The sequence below is a fragment of the Rhipicephalus microplus genome, chromosome 1, assembly GCF_043290135.1.
Source record: "Rhipicephalus microplus isolate Deutch F79 chromosome 1, USDA_Rmic, whole genome shotgun sequence".
NCBI classification, from domain to species: domain Eukaryota; kingdom Metazoa; phylum Arthropoda; class Arachnida; order Ixodida; family Ixodidae; genus Rhipicephalus; species Rhipicephalus microplus.
In genome coordinates, this window is record NC_134700.1 from 152,410,565 (window position 1) to 152,428,610 (window position 18,046).

General features: G+C 41.1%; 2 protein-coding genes across 6 annotated transcripts in view; one reads left to right on the top strand and one right to left on the bottom strand.

The window, feature by feature from the left end:
• The window catches only part of na (sodium leak channel non-selective protein na), a 52,914-nt gene extending 43,753 nt beyond the window's left edge, over positions 1 to 9,161 (top strand). The window contains exons 34-41 of the mRNA XM_037429947.2: positions 202 to 331; positions 2,476 to 2,591; positions 2,667 to 2,714; positions 5,184 to 5,293; positions 5,991 to 6,141; positions 6,762 to 6,974; positions 7,587 to 7,683; positions 8,568 to 9,161. Of these exons, the coding sequence (XP_037285844.1) occupies positions 202 to 331; positions 2,476 to 2,591; positions 2,667 to 2,714; positions 5,184 to 5,293; positions 5,991 to 6,141; positions 6,762 to 6,974; positions 7,587 to 7,683; positions 8,568 to 8,752 (1,050 nt within the window). The 3' untranslated portion in view covers positions 8,753 to 9,161. The remainder of the gene's footprint in view (positions 1 to 201; positions 332 to 2,475; positions 2,592 to 2,666; positions 2,715 to 5,183; positions 5,294 to 5,990; positions 6,142 to 6,761; positions 6,975 to 7,586; positions 7,684 to 8,567) is intronic.
• An 8,297-nt stretch (positions 9,162 to 17,458) lies between these two features.
• Positions 17,459 to 18,046, bottom strand: part of Uggt (UDP-glucose-glycoprotein glucosyltransferase) — a 197,216-nt gene continuing 196,628 nt past the window's right edge. For all 5 annotated transcript variants that reach the window (XM_037429943.2, XM_075887497.1, XM_075887499.1 and 2 more), the window contains one exon: positions 17,459 to 17,679. In XM_037429943.2, coding sequence (XP_037285840.2) covers positions 17,645 to 17,679 — 35 coding nt within the window. In that variant the 3' untranslated portion in view covers positions 17,459 to 17,644. The remainder of the gene's footprint in view (positions 17,680 to 18,046) is intronic.

The following is an 18,046-nucleotide window of genomic DNA, read 5'->3' on the forward strand; positions in this document are numbered from 1 at the left end:
CTTGTGCTTGCACAAACAGGCTCAGAGTCAGCACTCTTGTGTTGTGCTTATATTTAGTATTTCAATATGCTTCTAAACTGATTGTCTTCAAATAATAATGCAATAAAATAAATATACTATACAAAAGTATCAATACAGGATTACCACTGTGGTTCAAATTAAAAATTAAAGTACTCTTTTTTTTTTCTTTTCGTGCTTCAGGTCAGTCCTCCGTATTGCACCCTTGCTGCCAACTACTGGGAAACCGATTGCGGGAACTTCACTGGGAGTCTTATCTTCTTCTGCTCTTTTTACGTTATTATTACTTACATCGTGCTTAACCTTTTAGTGGGTAAGTCCAGAATGCTTAGCAACTTGCCAAATGTGATTGTGTGTAAACACTATTACGTCAGTGCCTTGCTGACAATATTTTGGAATGATGTGCAACTTTCATTCACGTCTTTACTTTTGGTCACTTTCAGCCATAGCTTGAGCACAAAAAGGAGACTGCAAGCATGAAAACAATAATGAGAACTAACCGACCATAATGCCAAGGAAAGTATAGGGGATGTTATTAGAAGTAATAGTAATGTAAATGTGTAGACAGAAAAGTGGACGAAAAGATAACTTGCCACCGCCAGGGATCTTTTTATCTACTCCTCCACTTTTTTTCTTCACACATACATTACAATTACTTGTAATAGCATCCCCATACCTTCCTTGGCATCATTGTCTGTTAGTTGTCATTATTATTGTGTCTAACAAAGAAAATGAGCCCCAAAGTTTACACTTCTTTCCTTCAAGCAAAATAATAGTGATATTAAAAGGAGGCTGAATGAAAATATGATTAACATTGGTTAGATTGATATGTGGTCTGTGTAGAAGTTTGTCACCACTTTCTGTGTGGCAATAAAGGAACCTAGGCTTGTGTGAATATTTGAATGCTTTGAATGCTTCACTTTGATCCGAATTGAAATTATAGAAAATTTCATTCGAAATGAACCAATAGGTGTACATTTATACGTATGTAACTTCTTTGTAAATGTTGTTTCACTGCAGTGTATGAATGCTAAGCTGTAAAAAATTTAACTCTTCATAAAAGTGTTTTCACGGCAATAACGAAATTCTAAGCCGTGAAAACACCTATCTAAGTCGATTCGGCATTGTCCCAAAGCCCCATTTTAAGGTTAAATGAAGTTATGAACATATTGCCACAAGGCAGTAGTGGGATTGGGGCATAAAGCGGTAGAGGGTCTCTGCAATGTAAGAATATTACCCTCACATTTATTTATCGTTTTGAAGTTTAAAATCTTGTTATACTGGCTTATATGCTCTTAGTACAGTAAATTTGAAATCGTAACATACTTTACAGGTTATCACTTGCATTCTACTGAAAAATAAATCCTGCTTCTATTCAAAGTTGTTTCCACTTCTTTTGAACCAAAAAAAAGGCATTTGTGGAGGCCTTGTTTTAATTTCTAAAAAACATTGTGCAGCTTAGTTAGATCATGGCAAATGTGTCATCACCTAACTTGATTCGATTTAAAATTATGCGACCAAAATAATTATTCCCTTTGAATTAGCTTTGAACCTGAAATCTACTAGTATTCGCATGAGCCTAAATGAATCTGTTGAATCAAAAATTACCAGCAAGAGTTCTTGGTACCGCTGCTTAGCTTCAATCGTCTGCTCTAAAAACAGGGTGCCTGATGTCAGAATCTCTGCTGTCGCTTTCAGCTAATTGGTGGGCATCTCAGCAAATGCTACAGTGTGTAGATTCTACAGGCGCTTGTTTTGAAAAGTACTGTTAGTACGCCTGAGCGACACAGAGACGAAACGTGTTGCTGAGAGTCTCAATATCAACTAACTTTATTGTTCATTCAACTCGGTAATCTCGGGGGACCGGTCCCCTCTCCTCTCCCTCTCTGCACCTTTGTTGCCAGTGCAGAGGGAGAGAAAGGATTGTCGGTCTGTAACACGCTGGCAGCGTTACCTGCTGCGCGGTGGCGCGATTGCAGTTCACCACAGTATAACAAATAGCCTCAGTTTGGTGCAGGAAGGTAGCGGTGAGGAGCACTAGCCTCTCTACCTTTGTAGATGTCCCAAAACAGCTCTACTTATTCCAACAGCTTATTAGCATTCAGCCCGGTATCAATAGAATTTTCATGGCACTTAAATTGTGGTTTAAGTGTGCCTGACTGTGTTCTTTTTGCACCATTATGTTTCATTGTTAGTATATGTATTTATTTACATGCAAATATCTATTGTGACGTAACATTTAATTGTCTGTAGCAGAATTTAAATTTTTTATATTTGTAAAATATTAACGTGCCTTGCCTTTAATCTCTATATTTTACACCTTCTTATGAATATTTCTGCACATTCAAATATGCTAATATACTATACATAATAAATAAATTGAAATTTAAGTTTATTTTCATATTGTGTAGTGTTTTCCTACATGGGAATTTCCTCTCATTCTTGTCACTTTTTCAGCTATTATTATGGAGAACTTTTCTTTGTTTTACTCCAACGAAGAAGATGCACTTCTAAGCTATGCAGACATTCGGAATTTTCAGAACACATGGAACATGGTCGATATTCAGCAAAGGGTAATGACCTATGACTTGCAGGTTATTTTGTGCAGTGTTGTAATGCTTAGAATGTCCTTCTTTGCTTTCTTCCAGGGGTTGATTCCAATAAGGCGCGTAAAATTTGTTCTAAGGCTTCTGAAAGTAAGTGACCTCTTCTGCACAAAACGTTTCCGAACTCTTTATTTGCTTCATTTTTAACATTATTTACTCATGAGCTTCAACGCTTTGTGTGACATTATTATGCTTTTACATCTAGGTATCACTCTTCTTGCAAGCATGGTAAATGCGAGAAATTGAAACCCTGAAGATGCTTGGCCCTCGCTTATAAAAGTAGAATGCTTTAACATAATTGGATACCGTGCGTATTACTTTCTCAATTGCCAGCCTGGTTTCAGTTCTCAACCACGCCGTAAGAAAATGGCCCGTGGCAGTGGCCATTTCAAACTATCCTACAATGTTTCAAAATGGTCGGTTGTTGGGGTAGTTGGTTTGACATATTGCCTAGGGGAGCGTGGGTTTGTTTAGAAAGAAAGAACACACGACAGAAAAGACTCACTTGCAACTGAGTTTATTTAAAAAACCTTCACACCAGGAAAGCTTATGAGCAAATGAATTGACAACAGACACCAACACAAGAAGATTTCAAAATCGCTCCAAAGTCCTGTAACAATCTAAGATAGCTTGAAGGGGGATACACTTAATCAGTTCAAATATTTAACTGTTGCAAAATAAGTTTTTTTTCTTCATAGTCTAGAGGTTTTACAGGTTGATCAGATTAAAATTGTAGCAGACATATGCATCAGTGTTCCTTCGGTGCATTTGACGATGCAAAAAACAAACTTCATTTACAGCGGTTAAATGCTTAAACCAATTAAGTGTACCCCCTTCAACCTATCTTACATTGTTTCTGCATTTCCCTGTGATATGAACATTTTTTTCTGATAGTGCCTATTGGCAATGCATTGGCGCATAAGCTTTCTTGGTGTAAAGCATTTCCAAATAAACTCAGTTGCAAATGAGCATCGTTTTTGTCGTGTGTTCTTTCTTCATAATCAAATCACCGCTCCTCTATGTCAACATATCCTAGAATGTCTAGTGCAAGCACATTTGTCAAGTGCCCACTACTCCGTAATTATTCCTTTTGTGAATCAGCAAAGGCCTCACTACACATTCGTAAGACAGCACACATACCTGTGCAGCTGCTCACTTTTTTGATGCTTTTGCAGCTGATGATGATTAAATATGTCTCAGTGCTTTGTAATGGGTGGGCTTTTAAAATGTTTACTTGTTAAGCAATGCACATGTTTTGATGCCTGGTGCGATTTTATGTTTCTGCCATGCAATATTACATGCCTTAACAGGACTCGTTCCACTAAGTGACATTCATACTAGCTCTTTTTTTTTTTTTTTCCAATGCAGTTTCAAGCGATAATGTAGCTCAGTGGTAGAGCACCTTGCTGAAACCGAAACTTCTGTAAAATTAGATTTTTAACGCTATGCATACTGTTAAAAATTCTAGTTTAGAGTAGTTGCATGTGTGTAAATATTTGGTGAAGGCTAGCTTGTCAGTTAAGTGAAATTAAGTGAGAAACGCTGAACATATGGCAAGGCTTCTATGTTTTCTTTCTTTCATTATTTTTTTTTACAACGAAAGTTGTTATGAGATCACAACATGGGTCACGCACCGCCACTGCCGCCGGTGTCTGTAACTGCTATCGCACGAAATAAGAAAAAGGACATAGTGGGATTCGAACTTGGGCCCACTGCTTGCCAGCCCGGCATTTTATCACTGAGCCACACTGATGCTTGGGACTCATTTGCAAACTTGCCCTAGTCAGGCTTGATGTCGGAAAAAGAATCGTCTTAATATGAGTAATAAAATGTTACACACCAGCAAAGGAACAACCAGGTGTAAGATAATGCGAATTGCACAATGAGTGGGCTGTCGAATGCTCCAACCTTTTACAAAAGCTTGATCTTGTCCACCTATAGATGGCCCGCACGTGATGTCAGGGACACAGTTTCTGAAAAGAATTGGTGCTACATGATGGTTGCTTCGATCACAAACAAGTTGCTTCTATGTGAAAACAACGCGGCAGGAACGTTTCTGTACATGAATAGTGAAAAAATCTGCATTTGATGTTTTGATAATGTGAAATCGGAAACGTCACGTTCTTACATGCTGGTGTTTCAGCATGGCGCTTTCAGTGACATCGGTGCAAGCCATCCATTCACTGTGGCACATACCCACTGTGGGGGGTTTTGGGGATTACAAAAGCTTCTGGCATAATTCTTCATTGTCATCAGCTACAGCACACAAAAATTGCACAAAGTTCCTTACAAGTGTACAGCAGGTACCACGCTTTTCCAAAGTATGACGAAGAATAGCATAGTGAATGCCTGCCTACTATGCAATGAATAATGGCATAGTGGGTACCCTGCAAGTGTGCTTGCAGCAGCTATTCATATAGTGTTAAAAGAGGCTCAAAAAATGCGCTCTTCTAACTTTCGCTGTGACAGTGCTGCACATTCAGTGCAGGCCTGGCAGTTTTCTGCTTGCACAGCTCTCACGTAATATACACATAAGTGGCTTTGCTTTTGTTTTCAAAGGGCCGTCTTGAAGTGGATCCAGAAAAAGACAGGCTGCTTTTCAAACACATGTGCTATGAAATGGAGCGCCTCCACAATGGAGAGGATGTGACATTTCACGATGTGCTCAAGTAAGCGCCATTGCTTTCATTCAGGTTGTCGGGAAGGATAGTGTATATGCAGAGAACCTTGACTATGCTTGCTCTATGTAGATTGTGAATTTGTGACAAAAAACAGCTAAAAAAGTGTGTACCACAAAAATGTGCAATAACTTGTCAGTTAAAGTTAAATTGCATGTGATAATGAAACAGTGTGAACAAAAAAAGGTTTAATTTTTTTAGGGGTTCAGTTCTTTAATAGACCCAACCAAAAGAATTCAACAGGCATAAGGTACATTAAGTGTTATATTTATTCGGAGAGTAGTAATTATGATTTGAATTTAAATAAATTACGATGGATTAAAAATCGCACACTTCATCAGTGGGATCCGGAACCACAATTTTCGCATTATGCATACCATGCTCTACGCAATGGAGGGCAACACCAATTCAGCTAGGATGGAAAGTGGTTCCTCATCTACTTCGTTGGGTAGTGAACAAGGAAGCACCTTGCGTTGCAGCTCAGTTGGTAGAGAATCGGATATGTAATTTGAAGGTTGTGGGTTTGGATCCCACCAACAGAAAAGGCGGTTCTCCCCCCACTTTTGAAACATTTCAATTTACGTTGTAATTAGTACACTACAGTTAAAGACAGCAGTTGATGTCCCCTATGCTTTCTTCAGCCCAATTGAATGAGATGCTACATTTTAAAACACGATGACCTGTGCAGCATGTTGTCGTACCGGTCAGTGGATATCCGCAAAGCCCTGCAGCTGGAAGAGCTGCTCGCCCGGGAGGAACTGGAGTACCTCATTGAAGAGGAAGTGGCCAAGCAGACCATCCGCGAGTGGCTAGATAAGTGCCTACGAAGGATCAAAGCGGTGTGTTGCTTTCCCCATATTCTTCCACCTTCACATCAGCAGTGCACTGGCACTTTGCTTTTCCTACCTGATGTGCTGGCACTTTGATTCCTACCCAATGTTCAGAATTTGCTCAAATACGTAAGGGCAGTACAGCACCAGGTAATGTTAACTTAGAAATAGCACAACATCTTGGAAGGTAATAAAATTTTGCATTACATTTGTTTAGAAAGTGGTTTTGAGGGCAGTGATTTTTCACCCAACAAATCGTAGCAGTAGTTTCACTGACTGTTCACAAATTGGAAGAATTTATTTGTTTTTAAGGAAGTCTATCTCTCTATGAAAGCTTTGGAGGCTCATAAAGAAAAAAAGTTTAAGATAGTTTACTGGTTATCCTTACTTAGGTATCCTTACAGTGTAAGGATATGTAATGAAGAAAGACAAGAGAGACACAGACAGTGCTGCTGAAGCTTTGTGTCTTGCTTCTTTTGTTTCCATGTAACTTTATGATATAAGCAATGTTTGAGGAAATCATAGGCCCCAATTTTATAGGCAAAAATTGTAAAAGCCCTTTTTGAGACTGTATTTCGTTTTTCATTGCGACCGATATGAGACTGATCCTTTCGCACGTATCTGTACAGCAAAGGTTTCAGCAGAAGGAGCAGAACAGCCTGATCCACAGCCTGCGGGCCACCAACGAGGCCCTGTTTCCAGGGGGCATAGGTGCAGAAGCTGCACCAAACAAGCCCTCCACCTCAGAAGCCCTGAAAGATGAGGGGAAAGACGAACCCTCATCGTCCCTAAGGCTGCGCAAGAAGGGCCTTGGCGCGCGCTCAGACAGCATCTCCTCACAGGTTGGTTGCCCAAAATTAGCATTGCTGCCTGGGTTGCATAGGCTCTGCAAAACACTTTATTCCTTGGCGTCATCAGTCCCAAGGAGACCATCCAGGGAATAAACTGCTCTTCTGAGTCAGTTCTGATTGTAATATTAGATCTAAAAAACTGATTATTTGCTTATCATTGCTGTTAGATACTGAAGGCAGCATCTACATTTACGTTAAAGTAATATAGCTGTCTCTTTCAAATAGGCGTGCTAAAGAACATTTTTGCTGTCCTGAAACTAGAGGTGAAGGTGCAGCTTTTCAAAACATGTTGTTGGGACAGTTAGTTAAATCTATATTGAAGTGGGAACCATGCGACCCAAAGCAAAGAATTCAGGACAGCAAGAGATAACTGAAGACGCAGTGCACTATTGAGACATACGAGAAGCCAACCAAATCTGATAAAAGCAGGTATGAACAGGCTTTCCTCGTGCCTGGTTTGTTTCTCGTGTGTTTCACAGTATTTCTTTAGTCTCTCTTCGAAGGATTGAGGACATCAATTATGCCCTCAATCCTTTTAAAATTTGAATGTTTGTAGCAGGGAAGAACGCAGAGCAGCAAAGCAGTATTTTCATATACTCACAGGGAGGCCGCAAGTTTCTTATTCCTTCTCTCTCGGAAGGCACCACCAGAGTTGAAAAGGAGAGGTTCCAAATGAAGAAATGGGCCACGCGCCCAGTTGGTCAGTATGCACAGCTGAAATATTTTGCACGCACACATAATTGTGTACTGCCGTGGAGGCTGGGTTGGCATTGTGCATGATTTTGTATTACACAGTATGGCTGTCTAATTGCCATAAGGCCATTATGCATTGCACATGCCTTTTTACTACCTTTAGCAGTTAAAAGCTAGTGACAGCCATATTACCAGAATAAGGGGTGCCATCTTTCTGAATGCATATGATTGTTTTTATGTATTCATAATTTCCCAAATGCATACTAGATTTCACTGATACTACACTGAGCTACATCAATTGCAAACAAATGCCGGCATGCTATCAAGTTCACAACATTGCCGGCGTTTTACAGGCAAGCTTAGAACAGTGAAATTTTATTGATGTACGGGATGCATTCCATGCATCGAGTCCGCTCAAGATGGTTATCACTGTTAAAAGTGAATGACAAGCAGGATTCCCTTCAGAGGCACTTCTGTGGGTGTGTAATGAAGCAAACTTACAATGTATGGTGTACCATTGATGTTCTATGCGCATGGGTTTAAAAAATGTATGGGAAAGTTTGTACTAATGATATTGCACTTACGATAATATATTCTACATAAAGTTTTACTTCACATTTAGCAATATCTGGTACATTTCCATCTATTTAGATTATGAAATCTCTTTGTTCTACAATTACCTGAGGAATATCATTGTAGCATTAAGAAAACAGCACTTAGCAGGCACATGAAACACTGTTGTTCAAATGCTGCAAAAATAATAGACATTGCGAGTTCAGGGCAACGCTGGTGAAGTCCCTGTCCTCTGAAGTCCCTGTCCTACAATGGCCTTTAGATAATGATGGATTGCTGATGCACTGCTTTTGATGGCTGCCTGTGTGCCTTTGGCAGGCACCAAGGGCCTGCCAGACGTGAGTGAGGGCAGCGAGCTGTCGTCGCCCACGCCTGACGAAGAGGAGAACAACAACGGGGCTGCGGGCTACCGGGCGCTCCGCATGAGCTCCCTGGTCGGTGAAGTGCATGACTGGTGGGGCTCCCAGCTCGAGCTGTCGAGCGCCTCCGACTCGGATGCATGACGCTGCCCGCCATTCCCTACCTACACCGCCTCTTGTGCCACTGCCGAGACGCGATCGCGCGACAGCCCCCTCTCACTCTGACCCCTGCCACATAGCTTCTCCCAACGGAGGGAGGCCGGGCAGCAAACACTGGTTTTGACAGACACTCGTAGAGTGTGCAATGGCGCAGTGCCGAAGTTGGCTCTTGTAGGCTGTGCCTGTTATGAGCAATTTTACACCTCTGTTGATGTTTAGCGGTTTCCTCATGCCATTTACGAGGTAAAAGCCTACAATATATACATTTTTTGCAGCCACACTGCTTGTCAGCACGGGCACATTCTGCATGCATTCATTCAGAGTGCACATGCATTCCTTCTTGTAAAAGCAAGGAAAGCTAGTTTTCTCACGATGCAATCATAAACGCTTCATATTTATTGCGCAGATGCCTGTCCCCTATGATTATCAGCGAAATAGCGCATTTTATGCAATGTGAACAGGCACGACTTGCCACATGTTGCAGTTATTTACCGACTGTACTGCATGCACTCATCATAGGCGGGGAAGGTGACACAGTGCTGAAATTTATTAACAGCAAGTACACCTCCTTACAGTTTTGAAAACAACACTTGGGTTGTTGGTCCTAAGAATCCACTTGTTTGCAGGATAAGATATGTGCATGATGCAAAAAAAAAAAAGGCAATCTATTAATAGTATAAAATAATCGTGTTTTTCAAACAGCAGGTTTCTTTCCTACTTTCATATTATAGGGCTCAGAATATATTGTTGCATTACTGAATTGAGGACTGCATTTCACGTGTTATGGCGAGCACTTGTTGTTTTTGTATTCCATCATAGAGGGTTACAATAAGATCCAGACGTCAGCTGTGCCTGTTTATTTGAAGCAGTTTCTTTTATTGTTGTCTACACATGAGAATTTCAAGCAGAAACACTAAAGAACACTGCAACTGTGTTGTGTTCATGAGCTTTTTTCCATGGGTCATTCTCTCAGGCACTGGCGCATTGAGAAAATTCTGGTGTGCCTGTACCGTTGCACATTATACGAAGTAAGAATCCTAATGTTGCATGAAGGGACACGATTTTTTGCCTGTCAGCAAGAAAAAACCCACAAAGATGACAGTTGATGGTAAGCATGCTCACAAATAATAAATCGACGACGTGTAGTCGTCACAGAAAGAGCATAAACAGCACACAGTGCTACTGATTGCTCGCTGACATGGTGTAGAGACAGTAGGCTTCAATGCCGAGCCAAAATATCTAATGCTTATTGAGGAAGCTACTCTGTGCCAGTCAGCATAAGTGCATAAGTGTTAGCAACACAATTCGTCAAGGACTGAGAGTGTCAGCACGTGTTATGCAAACCATGCTCCACAACATCAACTATGGGCCATCATGATTATTTGAAAAAACTCAATGGACTTGCACACTTGCAAGCATTATCTGGTATTCATGCAACAATATTGTAATTGCTGCTTGCCCCTCTCCAACTCAGAGAAGTAACCCTTTTTATATAAACGAAATCGATGGCAATACTGCAGACATGTTTCTTACCATTAATAATGAATGTTGAAACACAAGGACGCTTGGACAGGAAGCTTGTTCCCCACGTAAACCACAGTGCATTAGAGACGACTTCGCTGAGAGGGGGCTGTTCGACGATTGCGTCAGTGCGGTGGTTCACGCTTTTATAGACATGAAACACCAATGATAATGCCTGCGTTGGGTGAGGAACTAAGCTTGTCCATCTACATACTTGGAACACATTCTTGAAGCGTGTATTCGTTCTTCTAAGGCTACTGTTGAATGAAACTGTTCTTGCATATAGCTGGTTGCCCTGCAATGGTCAGTGCAGAATTAACTATGAGTAAATAATGTCCAAACTGTCACACAAATGTTGCACGCTTCTGTGGATGATGAAATGTTAAATCAGTAGTATTTTTGGTTAGCTGTATCAAGCTATTTTCAATACTTTGGCCAAAACGGCATGAGAAAACCGTTTTGAGTGTTAAGTGCATTTCCAGTTTTGGGATATTTGGGTACAGATATAGTGGTATAGTACAAACATGCAAGTTCTTGCAAAAGCTTATTCCTAACGAGTCTCTCACTGTTAGATATTCTTGTCAACCAAAAAAGTCAATAGCTAGCAGTTCCTGCCTTGATGGTTGGTTTTTTGCTGTGAGATGCATTAGAATGTGTTCAGCACCTGTTTTATGTTTGGCATGCCTAAATGCTGATCTTGATAGCTCAATAGTTTCTTAAAGAATTTTTTTTTTTGGTGACATAAAAGCTAGAAACATTGAGAGCCTTCAATAATCATACCCCCCACTGGAAGTGCTCACACAAAAAGAACGATTAGGGTGGTCTTCCTGAAAGATTCCAAATAGTTTTAAAGAGCTTGCCTTTAGAGCACATGTGCATACAAATGAGGCTAGAAAGCTTTATTACATAGATTGATATTAAGTATGCTTGTGGTGACTGCTAACAAGTCACAGTTGGTTTAGTACCGAAAGGCCACGCAACTGTTGGCGTTGACCATTTCCCTCACAAAGTTTGCGCAACGAGCGTGGTCTTTGAAGCACCCACTTGCTAGCATTTGTTCTGCGCCAGAAAGAGTCACATACACTCCTTCATGTAAGTCATTTGCTAAGCAACTACTCTTGCATTACTAGCACTTTGTACGAAAGCTTTCGCACGCTGTCACATGATAAGTCTTTCAAATTTGACTGCACTTATCTGCTTTCTTGTTCTCCGACTCACAAGTGCAATGCGCGAGACCATGTCGTTTACTTTCAAAGGCGGTGTTTGAACACTTTGCACAAAATTCAACGCAGAGGCATGGTAATCATGTTCCATGTGCACTTCCAGGACGCAGACGGTTTGACGAGTGCGTCGCGTCTGAAACCACACGAAGTGTTTTCTTTCTCGGAGCACCTGTTGCATTCTCCCACTGAGCTGTTCAGGAGAACTGGTGAGGACTCATTGTTTCTCGGCGTCATGCACATGTTCTCAACGTTGGTCCATTTTTCCGTTGGTTGTTGACATGTAGTACGTACGTGGCGCGTGCTGTGGTAGTTTAGTGCAATATGTTGTTGTGTTCTTGTTTCCTCTGTTTGTCAGGCTTACTGCACTGTTGTTGACGCTTTGAAGCCATGTTTTCAATAATACAATGTCCACCACAGTGAATATATGTAGCACTCCACAGCCAATCACGAGCAAGTGTTGAGCAAACGTTTCGTTCGTCCATAAAAGAAAAAGTTTTGCAAGCAAGCAAGCGAGCAAACTGTAATCCATCCAGTCACGTTTTATGAGTTGCCCAAGAGTCATTTTATGCATTTTTTATATGTGTTTTGTAACATGCACTGGTGGTGGCCTATCTTTGGGAAAAAAGACAGCATATGCTGCTCACTATGCGAGTTTTCCAGTTTTTGCAAAGCCAGCTACTGAGCTGTATGAAACCACGCACACAAATTACCTGATTCAGTAAGTGCTGTCTATTCCACTAACCTATCTGTCCATGCCATTATTCTTTTTGCTGAAGCACGAAAGTCTAAACGTTTGCTTTTTGAACAGTACTTTTTTTTATGTATGTTTGGAGACAGCTTCCGAGAACCCTAGTAAACTTCCATGTTGCACAGGAATGTGCTGTTATGGGAAGATACACATACGGTTGGTACATATTTGATTTCACAGCAAGTACTCACTGGTAAGACAAAAATCGTATTACTTCAATAATATCTGTTAACCTGCCACTCTACATCTTACAATGAAAACTGAGTTTGTTAACCAATGATTAACCAACTGTCAGCTCTTGGCATTTAACAGTGTTATGTAATTACTGATGCACATTTGTCATACATAGCTGAACAAAAGCATCGACGTATTTCATTTTACACTGAAAATGAGCAAACGTGTTGGCAAGGTGCACCAGACAGCAACTTGGAGCACTCAAACAATGAAAGAAAAAAAGCGACTGCAACGTCCTCTCGTCTGCTGTCGCATTAGGTGGCGCAAGATTGAGCAGTGACGTTTTAGCGCTAATACTATACAGATTTTAAGTAAATTCTGGCATGCAAAGCATACTCTAACTCGCAGTATCCGCAGTCTTCAAGAAAGTAGCAATGTGTAAAGCTTACTGTTGCACTGCCAAGACTTGCTGCTTGATGTATGAACTTAGATGGCGTGCTTTGCGACTCAAGGGACAAAAAAACGTTTTGGGTGCACGGCTGGCTTGCTAGCGCAACTTGTGGTGTGCCAATTTCGTGTAGCAACGTGCTGTGCACGAATCTTGTACTGCCTGATACATCTTTACCTGTGTTGCTAATTGGCTGTGAGACTTCGACGTGTGCTGTAACGATGGCTCTCAATGTATGTACATTTTCTGTCGGCCGTTCCTCTTGGAAACAAGATGAAACGAAACTCTGCTACTTACAACATGCTCTACCGGTTTATTTATTATCATGATTATGCTTAGTTTTTCCTGTTGAACTTATTGAAAAACTCCTCTTCCAGACCTATTTGCTAGACAGGTTACAAACAGCTTGTTCAGCAGGTCCTCAAGGGAATATTGCATTTCGTAAATTCGCAATATTTCGAGCCACAGAGCCAACGCGAGCATGCGTCAAAGTTTCTCAGACAATTTGTGAATGATGTTGTTGTTCTAGGATATGCAGCCTTGTTGTGTTGCTGGTTGTTCTGTGGAAGAGTTCGGCATTATCCCTTGAACCGCGAGTCCGAAGTTTCACTTCCTGGTGGATAGTTATTGTCATGGTTTAGTGCTTTGGTTGCACAGTTGTACTGCGCTGCGCGAATCTGCTGCCATATACTTAGCATGGGAAAATTGATTGTTTGACCGGGAATGTTTCTTGTTAAGCAGGGGACGCCTTGTGCATGCTTTGGAATTTTTCCGTTCCGAGAGCATAGTCCAGTTCGTCGTCTTTGATCTTCCACGGGATTCTTGCAGCATATTTCAGTGGTAGTGAAGTGGCAGCCGATAACCAATCTTCAGGCTTGCAAGCCAGGCGTAGCGAACTTGCAGTATCTTTACTCCACGTAATAGCGGTAGAGCAGCTACATACAAGTGCCACAGTACTAAACAGCACTCAAACATGGTTTTTCGGCTCTTTTTAGTACAGCTTGTAACACGTCCTGTAGAAAGTATAAATTGTTGTCCATGAGAAGTGTATTTACTTCATAGAATCAATAAAAATATTTACCATAAACAGTGTGCTGCATCTTTCATGTACAGTAATTTTGGAGGTGAATACTTGGTTTCATCAGTGGAAATTCATTCTAAGAGCTTGTGAATAGCTTATGTGCAGCTGTCAAACTTCATTATAATAAAGTCACTTTGAACAAAGCTATTTCATTAACTTTCATACCAGAACCACAGTAATTAGAGGGCAACTCTATATTACTTCTTACCTCCTGGGGTTCTTTCTATGTACAATCGCACTCAATATGAGTTGCGACACGCTGGCTGTTCTTAAAGTGACCCCAAGCCTGAACAATAAAACCAAGAAGTGTTAAATTGGTTCAGACAGTACTGTAAACTGAGAGAGTTTAATTCACCAATTTTTTCACACGTAGATGCTGATTTGCATTGTTGGCGACATTATGAACCGAGACAGTATGGTGCAACTCATATTTAGGGTTACTATACATGTAAATAGCTACACTAAGTATACACTGAGTTTGATGTTTCTTGTAAGCGGTACCGTAGTTACACACAACTATTTAGGAGGCACATTTTATACTTTCTTCATTATACGATCAAAGAAGCCTAAAGCAAAACTAATCGTACAATACCTGGTTGTTATTTTACTCTTCTACCACACTATACTGCATCCGTTAATGCACTTTCTTGCCCAACATCATGTCTGTACCAAATCGTTTTTAAACGCATTCAAGCATGAGCTTGAACGCATTGTGAATTGGCTGTTAGTATTTGTTAGTAGGCTGTAAAAAAAAGGGTGTCTCTGCCTAGCACCTTGCACTAAGTACTCCTGTAAGGGATGTTGCTAAAGCAATACATATATTTTTAAAGACGATAGTGTTTCTTAAGATAACTGAACGCGGAAGTTTTGGTTTGTCTTTTTGTCTGTCACACAAATCAGCCACCCAGCCAACGTTTAAGCACTTCCTCAACACCCAGCCATCTTGAACTGGTGGCCGCATTCATACTTGTGAACATTGTCGATCAAAAAGAAAATATTACCCATACCTGAGGCACAACATAAAAAATACGCATTCAGAGGTGTGTTCCTTTATTAGAATATACGTAGATATGCAATTCTAAAGACACCAGTGTTCCCTAGGCTGCACTGAAAATGCGACTCTACGCACAAAAAAGTCCTCTGCTGACGTTGTGGTTCTGCCACCAGGCAGTGGTCCTCAATTCTGCACAAGCTCATGTTTGCCCCGCCCCGGTGGTCTAGTGGCTAAGGTACTCGGCTGCTGACCCGCAGGTCGCGGGTTCGAATCCCGGCTGCGGCGGCTGCATTTCCGATGGAGGCGGAAATGAAGGAGGCCCGTGTGCTCAGATTTGGGTGCACGTTAAAGAACCCCAGATGGTCTAAATTTCCGGAGCCCTCCACTCCGGCGTCTCTCATAATCATATTGTGGTTTTGGGACGTTAAACCCCACATATCAATCAATCAATCAATCAATCAATCACAAGCTCATGTTTCCTGATGCCACTGCCAGATGGCATCTATATCTCACACAGCGCCATATTGCGGATGAGACCAGCACTCGTGTAGCACGATAGTTTTAGCGAAGCACGCAGATAAGCAGCCCATTTTTGATTGTGACATGTCCTGAAACACGCACACCCATCTCATTGCATCACTGGCAAGCTGCTGCAGGTTTAGGACAAATGCGCAAAAAAACTAATAACTTTTGCTAAATTGTTGTTTGCATTCATCTCAATTGTTTATTTCTTGCATGGGGCACTACCTCTACTAGAAATACTATTTCTCTGTTTTGAAGAAACAAATGGTTTGCCTCAATTGTGCTGGAACAGCCTCTTCACGACCATTCTTCAATAAGCTTGGCACAGGTCTTTCAAAATTATCTGTTGGTTCTCACTTATGAAAGATCATTTCTACCTAGTACTTTCACAAAACCTGAAAGATGCCCTGCAAGATAAAATGCTTTTCATACAGGGCAATGGCAAGTGCACCATATACATACAAATTACGGATGACAAATTACGAGTTGCACACTTTCTAGCTCACTGAACAGCTTTAATGAGCGAAATTCCAGCTTTTAATAAACCTACCACCTGAGTTTTGTGTATTAATGTGCCCAAGTATATAGTTATGCAGCCATCCTTCATTACCTCCTCCTTTCTACAGGGAACATTAATTTATGTTCAAAGTGCATCTTGCATATTATCTCTGCTCACATTGTCACGACAACTTTCAGAGTTTTTTGTGTTATTTTTTGTTGTTGCTGCAGGTTATTTTTTGCTGCACAACTCATGCCACCTTTACTTTTCCATTAAGAAAAGCAAAGTATCCCATTTTTTACTTTTTATCTTTATACTATAGAGTTGCATGCTTTTGTGTGGAGAGCGAAGCCTGTGATTGAATGCCTGAAAGTAAAAGATACCGTAGAACAGGCCAGCAACAATTCTTTAAGTAGCCATGGAATGAATCCACCAAAGAAGTGTATTGCCTCATGAATTCACCACACAAAAATTTTCAGGATCTGTTCAGTATGAGCGCCCTTACAAAAATTGGTCGCACACTGCAAAGGCATTCTTTCTTCTCTCGTCCCGACGAAAGCGCTGGAAGCTAAGCAGAGAGGGATGCCAAGGGAGAAGAAAATGCGCAATGCATGCCTCGTGCCCTCGAGCAATTTTTCTGTTTTTTTCTTCTATGAAAGCGCAGCTTTTCAGTGCAATCACGTGTGCACGTGCGGACAAGTCCAACCTCCTGCGGCAGCCCAGTAACAACCGAGTGCATCATGCTCGAATCAGCCAGTGGCTGATACTAGGCCTGGGACATGATCATTTTGAACCTGTAGTGTCATTTGTCGAGAGAAGGGAAAGTGACTTTAAGCTGACTGAGAATTTGTAGTAATGTATAGTAATTCATTTATAAACTGAGAATTTACAGTGATTTCAGGCTACGTGCTGCACTATAACTTTTGGCACCAGGTTCTCGAGAACCTAGACTACCAATAGGCAGCGTTTTCTTTTTTAAGAAACTTTGTTGGCACATTCCCTAATAGGCATCTACATTAGGCACAGCATTAAATGAAGGAAGTTTACTGAGGTTACACACGTTCAAACACCAATGAAATGCTGAACTTCAAAGCAGCCAACTCAGTAGTATCTGCACAGAGACAGGAGTGTGGAGTTAGGTTTGTTGGTGATGCGTAACTGTTCACGTAGTGCACAAATCTGACACTTCTCCTGTCTTGTGTCAAATTGTTGTGCTGCGTGAACAGTTATGCACAAGCACACTTTTATATGTCTTTTTCCTAAGGACATCAGCCAAGTTGAGTGTATTGGTCGATGTCACCGTTGTACCATTTTGTCACCGTTGCACCAAAGAGAAACTGACGAAGAAACGCTCCTGCCTGATGGACAACGGTGCTTCGTCATTTGACTAGATGGGGCACTTGACTCCTGCATTTTTCAGGAGTTAAAAAGCAGTGCAAGATGGTCGTCTTCTCAATGAAATAACAAGGACTTCGCAACGGTTGTTCTGGTTGTCATGTGAGATGATTTTTTATTCTTGAACTCAATGCACTCCACTCGTGTCACCACGCACCGCAGATCGACGCAAGCATGTACAAAAAAGGTGAGTGTAAGTATGTGACAACAGGCAAGAAGAACAAAAAAAAAGTGAGCGATCAACCACTGTACAAAACGAAGATGAGTGAAAATCATAACTCAACATGAGCACCATCCCGCACTTTACCTGCAAAAGACGGAGAGAACCATAATTAATAAGAAGCAACAGCTATCTCGTACGATTGGCACTAACTACTATATAGTAGCACGCCACACGAACTACATGCTTTAAGGTTTGCCAAAATCAATGAAAGACTCAGTATTGCTGATTATCTAAATTACACTGACAGAGGTACAGGAACTAACAACTGACAATCACCGATTTCAGCAAGTTGAAAATTGGTGCTTAGTTAAATTGCAAAACCCACTGTTTCGATTTATTCGAGAGGTAAAAATACACGGTCTTAAAACCGGTTTGTTTACGAAACCCAAATTGGTTAATGCTATTATTATTAAATGCTTACGACATTCCTGACCACCATGCCCAGGTAACA